The 18431-nt window shown below is 45.7% G+C and overlaps 1 protein-coding gene across 2 annotated transcripts in view; it reads left to right on the top strand.

The window, feature by feature from the left end:
• Positions 1-3820: 3820 nt before the first annotated feature.
• Positions 3821-18431, top strand: part of MAP2K6 (mitogen-activated protein kinase kinase 6) — a 116476-nt gene continuing 101865 nt past the window's right edge. For both annotated transcript variants that reach the window (XM_068976769.1, XM_068976768.1), the window contains exon 1: positions 3821-3856. In XM_068976769.1, coding sequence (XP_068832870.1) covers positions 3841-3856 — 16 coding nt within the window. In that variant the 5' untranslated portion in view covers positions 3821-3840. The remainder of the gene's footprint in view (positions 3857-18431) is intronic.

Genomic DNA, 18431 nt, shown 5'->3' with positions numbered 1-18431 from the left:
TGTATTTGAAGTTTTTTAAATTTAATTTTTTTCTCCTTCATTAGATTCCTGTTTTCGGTTTATCACTTGGTCAGTTCTTATATAAACTATTAATTTTCTCAAGAAAGGCATAAATTGGAATCTACGAACATAGAAACATCTGTAAAAAACAATCAGGGTTTCATGCAAAAATGAATTAGGCAGCCATAAAAGTTTGGATCTATTAAAAAAAAAAAGGCAAGGACGGAGCAATCCCGGCTTCCAGCAGCAGCACCTGCAGCAGCAACACAGCGTGAGAATGAACTGCAGAGAAGTAGGACCCAGGCCTCAAGGAGCCAGTTACACCCAGCTTGAGAGTTTGGCATTGATCTCGAAGGTGACGAGACGCTGGGGGAGACTGCCTTGAGTTCTTGTATTCCAGACTGCCTTGCATTCTAGAAAGATCTGAAGCACAGAAAATTTTAAAGATGAAGAATCAAAGTAGGAGCACAGGTCACCGGCAGAGAAACACCTGCTGGCCTGCACGCTCACCACCAAGGGTCGGGTTCTCCTCGTAGGAGCACGGCCGCAGACTCCTGAGAAGAGGAACAGCTTGCCACCGTACAGATGTATTAATACAACCTCCTCCTCCACCCAGGAGGGGGCTGGAGGGAGCCTGTTACCACCTGGACAAGAGAAGAACTTTTCCTTTGGGACTCCAAGCCTTTGCAGAGAGGCTGAGTTCCCTGCGGAAATTCATAGTATGTTTTTCCCAGAAAGAAAAAACGATATATGTTGCCAATTGTAAATCACACTGAGGGAACTCTGCTCCAAGTTATGTAGCAGCCTGGATGGGAGGGCAGTTTCGGGGAGAATGGACACCTGTATACAGTTGGCTGAGTCCCTTTTCCGTGCAGCTGAAACTATCATAACATTGTGATCAGCTACACTTCAATACAAAACAGAAAATTTAAAAAATATATATGGTTCAATTTATGGTCAAAGGTAATCAACCCTGATCCTAAAAGAAATCAACCCTGAATATTCATTGGAAGGACTGGTGTTGAAGCTGAAGCTCCAATACTTTGGCCACCTGACAAGAAGAGCAGACTCACTGGGAAAGACCCTGATGCTGGGAAAGCCTGAAGGCAGGAGGAGAAGGGGACGACAGAGGGTGAGATGGTTGGATGGCATCACCGACTCAATGGACATGAGTTTGAGCAAACTCTGGGAGATAGTGAAGGACAGAGAGGCCTTACGTGTTGCCGTTCATGGGGTCACAAAGAGTCAGACACGACTGAGCAACTGAACAACAACAAAAGGTCAAAGGTCTTTTGCATAGCATGTGTGTGTGTGTGAGTGCACTGGCTATTAAACACATTACTGTCTCTATAGGAATATGAACGGCAGACTGACCTGCAGGACATAAGCCACTTGCTGTACGAGCACAACTCCTGCAGCAAAACGCCCCGGACACGATGTGATTCAAGCTCTTCAGGAGGCGTCTGGGGCAATTCAAGAGACAGCAATGCTGCTGACCACGTGAAACGCAAATGTTAGTGAGCTCAGGCCCATGTCTGCTCCTCCATCGATGCCTGGAAAAGTGAACTGGTCACGCCAAAATGGATCTCCATGCCCACGTCGTCTCCTACTTAAATGAAACTTAAGGGGAAAAATGCTGGTTCAACAAGGCTCAGATTGTATGTGCAAGAAAGGGAGGAATACACAGCAAGGATTTGCTCAGAAAGATAGTGAAAGAAAGGAAAACAGCAAGTCTTTGTATCTGAGCTCATGGGACTGAGCGCCTTCCTTTTAGAGCCAGAAGCTAATATGAACATGAGGTGACCTTGATTAATTCTCATTCATGTCGGCAGAGAGGATCAACTTAAGTAAACTGATGTTAGCTCCATGACCTATTGCATATTTGTTTTAAGAGCTGATTTGTAGCTGAAACATGGTGGCCTTCTTCCCTCTGATTCATCCATTACTCAGAAGGCCCTGGCTTCTTAGAATTCTTAATAAAATTCCAATAGTTTTCATCAGCGGTCATCAAACACGGCCAAACCCTGTTTCAAAGTGCCTCTTTTTGCCTTTTGCTACCAACCTGACCTATCTCTAGCTTCTCCTGGTTTCAAATCTTGATCGTTGAGGGCATATTTACCTTCTTAAAACAAAGCTTTAGTTCACTTACATCCCTTTCCAAAGCCGTTTCACCAGCTCCTAAGTATCTGCGGAATAAAGCCCAAGCCTCCGGCTTGGCCCCCACTGTGAATCCCGCCCACTCCCACGTCGCATGCAGTGTAGACAGGCTTCCTTGCTCTCTCCTAAACAGGGCTGCTTCAGATGTCCACCCGGCTTCCCTGATGGCTCAGCTGGGAAAGAATTTGTCTGCAATGCAGGAGACGCAGGTTTGATTCCTGGGTGGGGAAGCTCCCCTGGAGGAGGGCACGGCAACCCACTCCAGGGTTCTTGCCTGGAGAATCCCATGGACAGGGGAGCCTGGCGGGCTGCAGTCCGTGGGGTCACAGAGTAAGACATGACTGAGCACACGCAGGTGGCCACTGTGCTTGTTCACACCTCGGCAGGTTCACACTCTCAGTTCCACCCTTGACCTGAAAAGCACCTTTCTGAGTCTGGTCCACACAGTGAAGAGGACTGAGCTCACTTCAGCCCAGGCCCCCTCCATTCCTTGCAAGGAATGTCCCATGCCTGCCTGCTTCCCTGGGAAGGGGTGACATCTCTGCCCACCTGCTGTCCTAGCCGTGAGCATTACCGGCTGACCTCAGGTCCTGGAGAGGGCCTGGCACACTCCAGGGGTTCAACAAAACTCAGTAAACTCTGCTGAACAAACGCGAGACATCTGACTGTTAATACAGCATGACCACCCACTTTCTCCCTGAGGCCAGGGGACTTTCCTAGCCCCCTTCAGGTGAGAAACAACATCTAAGCAATTTAACTCTGATAAAGTTTGCTTTGACACAGAAAAAGCAGAACTTCCTCCGTGATCCTTCAAGAAATGAGAACTCCCCATCCCCCCCCCACCCCCCACCGCCTCCACCCCGCCCCAGCACTGAATTTCAGATTCCCCAAAGCGACCTGGACCTGTGCTCACTAAACAAAACTTTGCATCTTCTCTGCAGCCACCTCCCCCTGGCCAAATCACCAGCGAATTCTCCAGGCAAGAAAAAGGTTTTTTAAAAATGGACGTTTGAGGTGGGAGAAAAGAAACGTCTACAGGCAGGAACCGTCCAACTGGTACCGCCCTGCAAACACGTGAACCCCGAAACTGACTTTCTGAGCCGGCCGAGTGGTTTTCAGCCAAACCAATGTTTTTTAGCTGCTGTTTCGGGGGCTTTTGGAGAACACAGATGCCCGCTCCCCTCGGCCTCGCCCAGCTTCTTCTGTCACCGGGTACCGAGTGCGTGTCCGACTTGTTTACCTGGACGCAAGCTCTGCCGCCTCCAATCTTCCCGCGCAGCGACCCGCGCGACCACGTGTCCTGAAGTCAGAGCCCCGCGGACTCCGCGCAGGAACTACACTTCCCAGCGGCCCCCGCGCCCTTCGCAGGAAGGACGTCTGCGCACTAAGATACTCAGTTCCAAGTTTGGAGCTTTTAGCTGCCAGCCCTGGCCCATCATGTAGCTGCAGCACAGCCTTCCCTAACGTTGCAACTGGGGGGAAAATCACTTTCCACTCTGCTTTGCAAGGCGTGCATTTCCATCTGGATCCCCTGGAAGTCCATCTGCTGCCTCGGTCAAGAGAAAGTCCACTTGCATGAAGATTGCACGCCTGCAGCTTGCATCTTTGTTGCAAAACTAGCTACAGAAGAGAAGCAAGGCAAAGTCTTTTGTGCTCCCCTCCCCCATCAAAGGAAAGGGGAAAATGTCTCAGTCGAAAGGTAAGAGCCTGTTTGCATTACTTGCAAAAAATGCAAAGGGTTGTGCATGCATTTATGAATGCATGGATGCAATTTACGCCTGGCGATTGCATTTTTAAGTTTGAGGTTTTCCACAGCTCAGTTGCATTTCCTGTTTAGTATGTGTCTTTTTTTTTTTTTTTTTGCAGACACAGAGAGTTCCTGTAAGGCAGGGCTTGCAGTTCAGCTGTGCATTGACGTTATTTGCATTCTTCTGCTAGGATTGCTGAGCTCTTTTTTGCCTTTTGCCCAGTCAGGAGAGATAGAGCAGGTTGGTAGCGTCTGAATGTGCAATGCTTTATATAATTGTGAAATTCTGTAGTATGCACAGATATAATAGGTAATCTTATATGCGACAGGAATACGAACTTTTTAAAAAGTCGGTAGATGAAGATGAAAGGTAAAACTTGAGTTCAACTAGTAGGAAATTAATGTAATCTTATATTCCTTTGGGAATGAACCGTTGCGGTGCTAGTATTTAGCTAAATTTCCATTGATATTGCTCTGAACATTAAGCAACTTTTGATTTATAAAGGAAGTAAAGGTGAGTGATAGCCTTTTACAAAAAAGCAGACAAGACGTCTTTCTCTTCCGAGATTTTGCACTTCACGCTAATTGCTTATTGGTTCACAGTATTTAGAAGCAGCAATAAGGACACCGATGTTTTATGTTTTCCCATTTGGGAGATGCTTTGCATCTCCAGGGAAAATATTGGGAGAAAACTGTACTTCTAAGCTTTACCCCAAGGTGGGAGGACTGCACGGTTTCATTGACAACCAGAATGAAATCTTTTAAGTGTGTAATTGCCTATATTTAGCATAGGTCAGACGTTCAGGGTTATGTTTTATGTTTTATTTTTCCTTGAAAAATTTTTTTTATGTTTTTTACAGAGTTGTATTTTACAGACCTAATGTCAGGCTGGGGGATTAAAAATACAGAGATCCTGACGTGACATTATAGAGCTGAGGCTATATTATCAGGTGGCCCTGAGACTGTGACTTGTTTCAGAACAAATCCTCCTTGAGCATGGGGAAAGCACATGCCCTGTGAGAACGTATGCAAGGGAGAGGTGGGCGCCGGGGAGGGGAGGGGGCTCCGCAGGGTGAGTGAGTAAGTCCCAGGGAGTTCAAGTGTCTCTTGCACGTCCTGCTGCTCCTTGGGGGAGCTGTGTCACTTTTTAGGTCTGTGTGATGGGAGTGGGAGCCATACATCTCAGTCCAGGAAGGAAGTAGCATATATTCTCGCAAATTCAAAGTAAGGCTCTTTCTTTTCTCTGGGTATTGGGAGAAAATGAAATCTGAAAAGCTAAGAGCGCCCAAGTACCCAGGAATTGGCATTGTGAAGTGGCAGTGTTCCTTAATATCGGTAAAACCTGTGAGTACCGTCTCCTAATTGAGCAGAGAAATAATAGCTTAAAAGGGCTTTCCAGGCTCTGATGTATGAGAGAGATGGCATCTGGTTTCTCTGTGTCTGCTGTATATTCCCTCATGCATTCGGGTCATTTTAGTATGAGTGGATACATGATGATAGCTGTGTATCTGTGTACATGTGTGTGTGTGTGTGTGTGTGTGTGTGTTGGGCACAGGATTTGGGGACATATAAAAATATTTCACATGTAAGTGTTTCATTCAAGGAATTGTGTTTGGTGAAACAGAGCATGCATGCAAATCATTGTGATGAAAGATAATTGCTTAGATCATGAAGCGAAATGGGGCATTTGTAATTTAGAGATGGCAGTGGTCTTCTCCTCTCTGGGAGACAAGAGGGTGGTGCTCTAGTGAGCTTATCTTTGGACCTTAGGGTTTAAACTCAATCATGTTTCTTTGTGCATTGTGGGGGCTCGCTCCTAAGGCAGCTCCCTCCTAGCAGAGGAAGTTGGGAAGCTGACAGAGAAGTTAGCCTGACCCTCTTCCATGACGGGGTGCTCCCATAACACAGCATGCGCTGGCAGTCCTTCACATGGATCCCCGTTTATCCAGGTGCTTGTCTTGATTGGATCCCACGTGGAAGGTGCCTCTGGTGTGAACGTGGGGTTCCTGTCCAAAAGGAAAACTTTTCGATGGAAGGAAGTGTGTGATTATTTCAGAAATGGCAGAGACTTTTGGCCTGGACTTTTCAGTGTGGACCTGGTCTAATTCAGCTACGGTAGTCTCAAATGGCCAAGAATTTTTTTTTTTTTTTCGCAGTACCAAACTTCTTTGTAATACTATAACCAAATGAAATGAAGGAAAAGCAAAAGGTGGCTACAACCTCATAGTAGTGAAGAATTTAACAACATGTTCAATTCAAGGACCTTTACGAACCTTCGAGATCACTGTAATTCAGTTTTTCAGACCTCTAATTTAAGGCACAGCAGAGGCAAAAGAATTACAGACTCCCTGGGAGCTGGGAGGGCTGGCTTACTCCTCTCCAGCCTCACCAACAGTGAAATTCCCAGAAAGAAGTTCTTAAAAAGAAATTTTGTTTTCCACAGTTGTAACTTTAGGTGGTATGCTTTTCAGCTTGTTTATATTAGCTGTCTGGGGTTGAGCTGACATTTTTCAAATATTAAAGTGGCAGAATGCCTTTTGAGGAAATCTGAAATGTAAGTTAACAGGAAGGGCACCCAGAGAGTGCAGGAATTCCTGCACTTTACCGGAAGACAGGCTACAGGAAAATGTGTCATCTACATTACCCCGGAGAGTAAAGCTATTGTTATCAGCCACAATGATCTGAGGGAGGGACAGCCAGAGGGAGGGAGTCTGGCATCCCCCCCTTCACCTGAAAAGAGAGAAAAAGTGGGACCCTGTTGCCAATGCACTTTTCTCACTCCCCCCTCGACTCACCTTTAAAAAATATTAGTTTGTCTTTGTTTAAAATAGTGATAGGTACATTGTGTCATGGGGACTGTATATCAGGCACAGTTCAGAAGCCTGTAGAGGAAAGTGACAGGCAAGGACTGTCAAGGGACCCACCCCTATTGTGGGTTTTTTGCTTCTGAAATTCATGCCAGCCTGGGAAATGAAAAGTGTACATTTCTCATTCTGTAAATTCCTTTGCTAGGTTGTACCCGAGAGACTTGTCATGCTTAGCCTGTAATCTGAGCCAGTCTGTTTTATAACCTCGTACATCTCAGGACATAAAATCAGAAGAGGTGGCCTGGGTTTCCTGAGTTTGTTTTGTATCCATGTGGCATTCACGACTTTACAACATGCAGAACAGCAGCAGGGGCTTCCCCGGGGGTCTCTGGGTGGTAAATCTGATGCTGGAGGAAAGGGTTGAGATCCTTGTTCCTTTGTTTTTCACAGATTAGTATCATTAGAACTGCTTTACATTATTTTAAAGTTTGAAAGGTCTATAAGGAATATTTTTAAAACTTAGGAAAGTGCCTAAGTAATACTTTTCTGTAGAAACAGTTGAAATTGTAGGAAAGAAAAACAAGAATCATTAGTGATTGCAGTGTACATTTTGGCATATATCCTTCTGGACTTTTTTCCTATTCTGATATATATGTGAATATGAATAAATGCACAATGTTTATCAAATGATTTAGTTGCCTTTGGCTCACTTGCCAATAATACTGTGAAATAGTCAAAGTTAATATGTTGCTCCATTAATAATCTCATTCTAACACTAGAATTTATTTAAGTAGAACATGGATGTTTATTGGCTTTCAGTGTTCTGAGCACTGCTATGATGAATGTCCTAGTTCAGACATTATATGCACTATGGCCTTTGACTAAGTTCCAGGACATAGAACTACAGCTTACGAATCTCTAACTCTTCCCCATGCTGCATTCTTTTCTTCACCTTTTAAAAATAACTCTTTTATTACTATGAAAACAATATATACTCATTGGAAAAAAAATTCAAGCGGAAGAGAAATTCAAAATGAGACAGTAAGACTCGCTCAGAGTCACAGAACCCACAGCTGACTCCTGCTGACTTTTCGGTGACTGTCCCTGCATGTGAACACACGTGCGCTTCTACACTGCATGTGGTATTTTGCAGCTCGCTTTATACTGGACCGTGTATCATCGGAGAGCTTTCCACAGGCATGCACGTACAGCTTCCTCCTTCATTTTCGCAGTTGCTCATTTTAATTTGTAAGAAGGTAACTGTTTCATCGGTCTCCAGTTGGACTCTCAGAGAGTTCCACTTTTTTACAGCTATGCACAATACTGCAGGGACTGTGACACCTTGAACACACGTGTTTGTACATCGGCCCAGCTGTCTCTGTAGGATGGATCCCTAGGAGAGGGAGTGCTGAGCGGAGGCCGGCGTGGGTGTGCTGCTCCCCCCAGGCTGCCAACACTGCTTCTCACTCTCCAGTGAGGTTCGCAAGTGTTCATGCGCTCCTTTTAAGCATCCTGGTAAATGTTGCCACAGAAGTTACTCTTCATCGAGGTTCTGCACACGCCTGCATGTCAAATGGAGAGCACAGGCGACTCCGCACTCAGTGCTCGGTGGCGACCTAAATGGGAGTGAAGTCCAGAAGAGGGGGGTGCACGTGTGCACGTGGCTGGTTCCCTTTGCTGCACGGCAGAAACCAACACAACACTGTAGAGCAACTACACACCAATAAAAATCAATTCAAAAATAAACAGAATAAAATAGGTGATGAGCAAGGACCTACTGCAGGGCACAGGGAACTCTATTTAATACCCTGTAGTAGCCTGCGTGGGAAAAGAGCTTGGGAAGGAACGGATACATGTCTGTGTGTAACTGAATCATTTTGCTGGACATCTAAAACGGATGCAGCATCGTGAATCAACTATACCCCAATATAAACTTAAAAAAAAAAAGGTTATGCTCTCTTTCCTTCATCCTGGGTATAAGAATTTGAAAATTTGTTTTGCCAATTTGATAAAAAGTCTTACTATTTTACTCTCAGTTGAATTTTTTTGGTGACAAAGAAGCTGGATTTTTCTTTTTGACATCTGTGTTTCATGTGTTTGATTTTTCTTTTCCTCATAAAATGTGTCTTTAAAAATTTTAATTTGGGGATCAGATTATTTTCAGAGTTAAGCCAGAACATTCCAAGATGGCAGAGTTTAGGTAATCATGGGTTCAAAGCTGGGTTCAACTTTCATGCATCTAAACAGTTTAATTCCCTAGTGAGTTCTAATTTTAATTTTAACCAAAATGTCTTGAGTAAACATATACTTTGTAGACTCATTTTGTTCTACTGTCCGTAGCTATTCAAATCTGGATGACAATAATAAGGAAAGTATAATGATTTGATCTAAACTCCATCTGGAATTTACTAACTTCTGGACATCTGTGCATTTTCGGTTATCTCTACAGGCGAAAGTAGTTTTTCTTTGGTTTCATGAGTGATTCTCACCTAAGCACCTGGTTGTATTATGAGCATCATGGCAGAATAATTCTTTTTTTTTTTTTTTTAGCTTCATGCATAACAGCTAATCATAAAAGGGGTTTCCTTTGCTAGCTTTGTTGGAAGAATGAAGGCAAGGATCTGTTTTGATGACCCCCAAAATTATATCAAGTCAATCACCGTTCATATATTCCTGATACAGCCTTCCTTAGTCAGTGCTCCTATTTATGCACCTTGATATTAAGTAGCAGAATGTACAGCTGTGGAAAAAGAGTTTTATAATCGAATTATCTCATTTTACAAAGGGCAAACAGAAGCTCTGAAAGAAGGTGATCTGCCCGAAGACTGAGCCATAGGTGGAACTTACACCTCCTGATTCTTTGCCCCAGCGTTCTTTTCACTAAACACTAGGAATCTACATTTATAAAACATTTTTTCCAGAGTCTGAGGATATTTCACATTTTTTTGTTTTGTTTGTTTTTGTGGGAAGCACGCTGGCGGGCAAGGCTGACAGTGCAATCAGCAGAGGTGCTCTCTGCTCCCGAGTGAGACTGTGATACTTGATCGCGGTGGTGTGTTTTTTTTTTTAATCAATTTTCTGCCAAAGGATATTTTGCAAATGCTCTCATTTTAATTCCAGTGCCTACACTATACAGCTGCAACTTTGAGCCACTGTAGTTGTTTGCCTTTTATGGATGATCTCTGAAAGCCTCTTGCTAGGTAGCTAACATTTCTTCTTCTGCATCTTTGCGACTCTGCCTCTTTGAGCTTATGAGTGATAGATGCTCAATGAATGTCTGACAGTGCAAGTATTTTCCATCAGTGGTGCTCTCTGTCATTTTTCATAAAAGGTGTGGGGTAATTAAATTTTAACGCAGTTTTCCTGAGCCTCCTTTTCCACACTGATGTCTCCATTCTATCTTTGCTTGATTATTTGAAAGTTGCAAGGATAGCCTCAAAAGCACCTGAACCATTCCTGAAGAAGGGTCATTCTCCCTGCCTGGGCCTTCAAAGCAGGTGTAAAGATTGCGTGATCCTCACTCAGCTCAAAAAATACGCAGGACGAAGATGAGTTGTCTGGAGAGTCCGGTAGGATAGGATCGAAGTGAATTCCTTCATCCCGTGGTGGTTTTAGGAGCTGGTTTGCAAGTCACCTCTGAACTCGAGCATCTGAAGGGTTGTCAGAGATAAGCTGCCAGTTCTAACAGCTGGCAGCCCTGTGACCGAGCAGGGACCTCTGCCCGGGTGAGCCCCAGGAGCAGTCTCCTCCTGGACCCACCACCGCCACTGGGTCTGCCCCGTCCCAGTCTCGTTCCCGCTCTGGTTCCTCACGTGGCCTTCCTTCCTGTGAGCCGCTGAGTACGGTTTGGTGCACAGTTCCTAAAACCCCCTCTTTCTGCTGTGGAAAGGTATTCACGTTATAACCTACACACACACACACAAAGTCTATCACAAATCATCATAATTTGGTCCACTTAGTTCTGAGTTGTTCCTTGTTGGATCTCTCAGTCGTGTCCCACTCTGCGACCCCACGGACTGCAGCACGCCAGGCTTCCCTGTCCTCCGCTGTCTCCCAGAGTTTGCTCAAGCTCATGTCCATTGAGCCGATGGTCTAGCCAACCATCCCCTCCTCTGTCACCCACTGAAGAGGCTCTTGTTGGATCCCTCTTCGTCTGTTTTATTTTCTAGCCTGTGCATTTATCCTTAAGCTGGGTTGGGGTCAGCCTTGCTTTTACTTTTTTCCCTAGAGATAATTAGCTATAGATCTGAAGCCATCATAGCCCACACCCCATTACCCAGAGCTATCACTATCTATCATTTCTCAGTCACTTTTCAGGTGGTGTGCTTTTGAACGTCACCTAAATCCCAGCAGGACAAATAGGCGCATGCGCGCTCAGTCAGGTCCGACTCTGCCACTCCGTGGACTGTAGCCCCGCAGGCTCCTCTGTCCAAGGCATTTCCCAGGCAAGAATGCTGGAGTGGGCTTCCATTTCTTTCTCCAAGGAGTCTTCCTGACCCAGCCATGGGATCTGTGTCTCCTGCATTGGCGGGTGGATTCTTTACCACTGAACCACCTGTGAAGCTCAGGAGGACAGGTACAGTTATCGCTAATTTACAAATGAAGACGCTGGGGCTTTGGAGAGTTCACTAATGTCCCCGGGGCTGGAAAGCCAGCAGGCAGCCCAGGCAGGATGCAAAGCCTGGCCTGTCTGGCTGCAGGGCGAAGCTCATCACTGGGGCCAACAAACCACAGCCTGGGGGCCAAATCCGGACCCACCTGTTGTTTTTTTTTTAAAATTTTTTTCTTTTTAATTAAAAGATAATTGCTTCACAATATTGTGTTGGTTTCTGCCATGTATCCACGTGAGTCAGCCAGCCTGTGAGCCAAAATGGTTTACACATTTACGAATGATTGGAAAAAAAGAATTAAAAGGAATAACGTTTCATGACACAAGAAAGTTATATAAAATTCGAAGTCAGTGTCTGCCGATAAAGTTTTATTGGGACACAGCTCTGCACATTCATTTCTGTGTGGCTGAGGGCTGCTCTCTCCCCCGCAATTGTGTAGGCGAATCACTGTGATGGAGACTGCGTGTCGGGCAGAGCCCAGAATATTGACTCTCTGGCCCTTTTGAAAAAAAGCCTGGTGACCTTGCCCTTTGTGACTTTCCCCAATCACGTGACGACTTCTGATCCGTATTACAGTCCTCTTTGGCTTTAATTGGAAGTCGTTAACCTGGACTGGCCACTCACCCGGGACGCAGCCGGTGCCCTCGGGCCCCGCCCCACAGGAAGCGTCTGAGCTCCGGCTGTGAGATTGGGGGGCCATTGGTCATTTCCGCCGGCTGAGCAGCCGGCTCGTTGGCCCACCCCGAGTCCTCTTCCCTCTGCCGCACTCTCGCTGTTTGCTTTGCGTTTCTTTTATGTTCTCATCTTTCTTTTCGGCCCCTTGGAGAAACTGATCATTAGTCTTCCCCTGGTCCCTTCATCCTCCACGTCTTTGTCCCACATTTTGGGCAGAAAGCCAATGAACTAAAACCAAGTCGTGCTCCCACGCTGCCGGCTTTTTGGGTTGGTATCGTGACACAGCTCAGGGCTGCCATCGGGGCTTTTGTGTGGATGAGGACAGGACCCTCCTTCCGTCATCATCCGTCTCACCCTGGCAGGTTATCGCCTCCTGCAAAAGCTGGAGCCATTGTCCCACCTGCTGCTCGCGCTCCGTACTCAGTCGTGTCTGACTCATGGTGACCCCCTGGACTGTAGCCCGCCAGGCTCCCCTGTCCATGGGATTCTCCAGGAAACAATACTGGAGTGGGTTGCCATTTCCTTCTCCAGGGGACCTTCCTGACCCAGGGACTGAACCCGTCTCCTGCGTCGGCTCCGTGGTCAGGCAGATGCTTGACCACTGATGCCACCTGGGAAGCCCGTTTTCTCATATGAGCTCTCCCAAATCTGGGTGGACAGTTGCATTTCGTGTGTGAGGATCCTGTTGCTTTCAGAGTCGCTGATATTGTGGAGGCTGTGTATTAATATTTATCAGGGAAGGTCCTGGCAAAGGTTCTGGAAATGAGGGAAGGGGACGACGTGGAGGGAGGTAACATGAAGACGGAGTTGCTTTGGATGGATGAGCCCAGATTGTTCATCATCTCCAAAGTGAGGTCTGCTTTAGCCCCTACGAGGAAGCGCTGTCATTCCTGTGATCCAAGATGGTAGCATCTCTGTGGAGGCTTTCATATTCCAGATAACTGTGCTCAGCGATGAATGTATCTCATTCTCACCTCAGCAGGGCCTGATGTGATGATGCCCCATTTTTTATATGAGCAACTGAGGCCAGAGGTTAAATGTCACGGTTGACTGTGACAGAGCAGAGCTTTAATCACAGTCTGTGTGACCCCAGCACCTGATTTCCTGGCTCCTCCACTTGAGAGGCCACTCCATCATAAACGTCTGAACCCATTACCTGGAAGGCACGGTTGGAGACAGAGAGCATGGATGGGTTCCGGGGGAACTTGTGCACACCAGAGTCACGTGTTGTCAGGAGGGGCTGACCGGTGTCTCCCCGTGGATAGGTTCCTTTTGAGATGTTCCTTTAAGCCTAAAATATTGAGTCTGACTCATCCTGAGAGTTCAGGTGGAATTCCAAGTACAAACTGCCCACTGGTTAAAGGAAGCTGGTTACGATTGGTCTACTGACACACTGGTGTGTACAGACCAGTAGACAGAAATTTGTCGAGCATCAGTAATGAACGGTGATTCTGTTACCTTAGAGTCTGTAACTAAGCAGATCCAAACCTTATGTGTTTCCGTGCACATCCAAGTGAAATTGCTTTAAAACAGTGAGAAGAACACAGCCCGTTTGGCAACACACCTCAGCAGAGGAATAATGCCCTGTTGGGTTAGTGATTTATTCTTGGCTGTGTCTATGTCAACGTGACAAGTGCAGTTTCCTTGAAACTGTGAATGAACCTGCATCTTCCCTGTTTTCCTTTTCTACTGGAAGGTGTGGAAGAAACCAGAATTAACTCTTTTTTTCTGTGGTTGAAGAGGCAGGTGTGAATCTTCTTTCAAGGCGATGAATTCTCTCCCAGCTTTCTCTCCTCTCAGAGCAGAAACGGAGGTTCCAGCCGCTTCCTGTGGTCCCCCGAGGAAGCCCTGGGGGTGGATGGCGGGGTGTTCAGGGACAAGGTATCCATTCCTTTCCTCTGTCCCCCCTCCTCCAACGCCGCATGGGAAGGATGAGTTAGAGATGAGAGTGAAGCAAGAACCTGGAGAACCCGTAGGAGCAGAATGGTTCAGACCTGCAGCTCCTGAGTCCTGCTAAGTTCATAGACCAGTCTAACTGGAACTGACTTCTTTACTGCAAGTTTAAGCCTTTTATCCCAAGATAAATGTGTGATTTATTTAAGTTTTCCTTTATGTACCTCAACAGAAATATAACATTTTCTCCCAGATGATTCTGCTGGTTTCTAGTTAAACGTATTCCTAGGTATTAAAAAAAAAAACAAAAACAACTTTCTATTGCTACTATTAACATATCTAGAGGTATATTTATCAATAATGATAATATTAGTTGCTCAGTTGTGTCTGACTCTTTGTGACGCCATGAACTGTAGCCCACCAGGCTCCTCTATCCATGGAATTCTCCAGGCAGGAATAGTGGAATGGGTTGTCATTCCCTTCTCCAGGGGATCTTCCTGACCCAGGGATTGAACCCAGGTCTCCTGCATTGCAGGGAGAATCTTTACTGTCTGAGCCACCTGGGAAGCCGTATTTATCAATATCTATCTATATATAGTGATATACAGAGTGATATTTAAAATATATAATATATAAACAAATGCATGAAAGTGAAAAGTGAAAGTGAAGTCGCTCACTCGTGTCCGACTCCTAGCGACCCCATGGACTGCAGCCGACCAGGCCCCTCTGTCCATGGGATTTTCCAGGCAAGAGTACTGGAGTGGGGTGCCATTGCCTTCTCCAATCTATATATAGCGATATACAGAGTGATCTTTAAAATATATAATATATAAGCAAATAACTTAAACACTCCATTTTACATTGGAGTATCGCCAACTAACAATAGTTTATCGGCTATGAATTATAGTCAATAGTTTCTGGTGGACAGCAAAGTAACTCAGTTGTACGTTTACATGTATCCATTCTCCCCCAAACTCCCCTCCCATCCAGGCTGTCACATAACACTGAGCAGAGTTCCCTGAGCTGTGCAGTAGGTCCTCGGTGGTGATCCATTTTAAATGAAGCGGCTAAACAGGTACCATTTTGACAGTTATGTTCAAGGTACCGTGCTGGGGGGAGCTGGACAGAAATGTGCTCTGCTCTGTTTCGTAACTCACTAGGGGCCTTGAAGAGTCAACTTGATCTCACCTTCCATTTCCTGACCTGCTGAATGGAGACTGACACTCACAGCACTTATAAAACTTCAGCAACATGGGGCTTCCCTGGTGGTCCAGCGGCTAAGACTCTGAGCTCTTAGTACAGGGGGCCCGGGCTGGGGAGCTGGATCCCACATGCCACAACGAAAGGTCCTGCCTGCCTCAACTAAGGCCTGGAGAAATAAATCAATCAATATTTTTTAAAAAGATAATAATTGTAAGGTACTTAAAACAGTGCCTGGTACGTAGTACTGCTAAGTCTGCTAAGTTGCTTCAGTCGTGTCCGACTGTGCGACCCCATAGACGGCAGCCCACCAGGCACCCCCGTCCCTGGGATTCTCCAGGCAACAACACTGGAGTGGGTTGCCATTTCCTTCTCCAATGCAGGAAAGTGAAAAGTGAAAGGGAAGTCGCTCAGTCGTGTCTGACTCTTAGCGACCCCATGGACTGCAGCCCACCAGGCTCCTCCATCCATGGGATTTTCCAGGCAAGAGTACTGGAGTGGGGTGTCATTGCCTTCTCCAGGCGCATAGTAAGCACTCAATAAATCATAGCTATTAAAAAAAAAATTAAGCAAGGCTATGTGTGTAATGTGCTTTGGGCAGTGCTTGGCATTTGTTTATTTATACAGTATTTATTGAGACCCCTGCTGGGTTTGAGGTATTGGGTAATAGTAAGCTCGCTATAAACATAACCCTCTTTCTCTCTCTCCATCTCCTTAAGGAGCTTATAGTCTAGTCAGAGGTAAGATCGCAGAGAAATGTATAGAATACAAGCTAGAATCTTAGATATGCTTAGAATAGACACTGGATTAGAAAGCCTTACAGATGAGGAGGAGATCAGGAGAATTTTTACCATGAGTGTATTAGTATCAATCAGATTTTCACAGTCGATGAGAAAGTCATGACCAACCTAGACAGCATATTAAAAAGCAGAGATGTCACTTTGCTGACCAAGGTCTATATAGTCGAAGCTATGGTTTTTCCAGTAGTTATCTATGGATGTGAGAGTTGGACCATAAAGAAGGCTGAGCCCCAAAGAAATGATGTTTTTGAACTGAGGTCTTGGGGAAGACTCTTGAGAGTCCCTTGGACAGCAAGGAGATCCAACCAGTCCATCCTAAAGGAGATCAGTCCTGAATAGTCATTGGAAGGACTGATGCTGAAGCTGAAACCCCAATACTTTTGCCACCTGATATGAAGAGCCAACTCATTGGAAAAGACCCTGATGCTGGGAAAGATTGAAGAAAAAGGAGAAGGGGGCGACAGAGGATGAGATGGCATCACCAGCTCAATGGACACGAATTTGAGCAAACTCCAGAAGATCATAGGGGCTTCCCTGTAGCTGAGACGGTGAAGAATCTGCCTACTATGCAGGAGACCTGGGTTTGATCCCCAGGCGGGGAAGATCCCCTGGAGAAGGGAATGGGAACCCACTCCAGTATTCTTGCCCGGGAAATCCCATGGGCAGAGGAGCCTGGCATGCCTTGAAAAGAGTCCATGGGATCACAAAGAGTTGGACATGACTTAGTGACTGAACGACAAGAAACACAGGCAGAACAATTTCTTAGAAGAATGAAAAAAGAGAAGATGGCCTTAGGAAAATCTCCGGAGTTTCGAAGACCTTATGTATGTTTTCTAAGAACTTCCTTTTTCTACTTACCTCAATCCTGTACTCACTGCTTATGATCACACTAGGTTAACAAGCAAAACGTGTCCTATGTCATACTTTTAGGTGTTTTTTTTTTTTTTTTTTTTGGATTGTGGAAACTCCAGGAAACCTAGAGGTTAATAGTTAAACAAGTATATCATATCAGCTGGGTTTATGGGCACAGTGTAATTATATAAGCAAGCTGTTGGTTCAATAATCAACGTCTTGCTAGGTCGCAGAATACTTTCCAGAGCATGACCACAGCTGCAGTTTTCATTCTTTCATAACCTGCCAACCTGCCTTTTCCATTTCTCAGTCCCTTCTGCCTCTTCTAGAATCATCTGAAGGCAGTTGAGAAGAAGGAAAACCGTCCTTCTGAATTCTCCTTTTACTTTTGAAAAGTGAAAGTGTTAGTCGCTCAGTCATGTCTGACTCTTTGTGATCCCCTGGACTGTAGCCTGCCAGGCTCCTCTGACCATGGAATTCTCCAGGCAAGAATACTGGGGTGGGTTGCCATTCCGTTCTCCAGGGAACCTTCCCGACCCAGGGATCGAACCCTTGTCTCCTACACTGGCAGGGAGGTTCTTCACCACTGAGCCCCCAGAGATGACCCCTTTTACTCTGACCTGAGGAGAAATGCTCTAGAAAGTTCTTTGTTTTACCAAACTTACTTTCTCAAGCCTGATACCAGGGGGCTGGCCAGGGAGTTCATACATTTTTGTGTGTTTTTTTAATTTCAGGAAAATTCCATGTAAAAGAGAAATATATTTAATACAGTTGGCATTTCCATACAATTGTTAGATTACATTCTTTTTTTTCTTTCATTATCTTGGTTTGACAAACACAGTGGCCTATAGCTCTGGAATTCACAATAGACTATTTCTCGGTGTAATAAGCACTGAGTCATCTTCTTGCTCCCAGTGACTTCAGTCAACTCAGGGTCTGTGGAGTGGATTAGGTGGGTGGGTTGGTCACTGCCCCCCCTGCATGCCCCCCAGTCTGAGTCAGGAAAGCTGTGGGGCGGTTTGTGCATCCTCACCTTGCTGAGCAGTTAAAGAGACCACGTGACCCAACCAGGGGGATAGGACCTGCCAGGCCTGTGACCTCCTGCAGGTGGCTTGCCAAGTCTCCGTGCTTGGGACTTTGATCCTGAGTAAGCTTCTAGTTTTATAGATAAAGAAGGGGGAACATGTAGATTTAATTCTGAAATTGATTTAAGAATGAGATGGAAGTTTGGCTATGTCAGGGTTGTTACTTTTCAGTCGTGAAGTCGTGTCCAACTCTTTCGAAACCCTGAGGACTGTAGCCTGCCAGACTTCTGTGTCCATGGGGTTTCCCGGGCAAGGATACTGGAGTGGGTTGCCATTTCCTGCTCCCGGGGATCTTCCCGATCTAGGGATGGAACCTTCATCTCCTGCATTGGCAGGCAGGTTCTTTACCTCTGAGCCATCTGGGAAGTCCACGTTGAGGTGAGGATGACGTTTTTCAAGTCACATTTCAGTCTTTCTTTTCTGATGTGACGTGTCTAAAGATAAGACCTCAGATGGATGAGACTGCGTGTGGGAGGCCGAGGGCCAGATATTGGTATTTCATGGTTGACTTTAACATGCATTATTGAAGAATTATATAAATAATCTGCAGCTTGCCTTGGGCTCGGTGACTACAAAGTCAGCTGGATGTCCATCTCTACCTTCAA

Source organism: Capricornis sumatraensis, chromosome 8 (genome assembly GCF_032405125.1).
Source record: "Capricornis sumatraensis isolate serow.1 chromosome 8, serow.2, whole genome shotgun sequence".
Classification (NCBI taxonomy): domain Eukaryota; kingdom Metazoa; phylum Chordata; class Mammalia; order Artiodactyla; family Bovidae; genus Capricornis; species Capricornis sumatraensis.
This window is presented reverse-complemented; position numbering and strand designations above follow the sequence as displayed.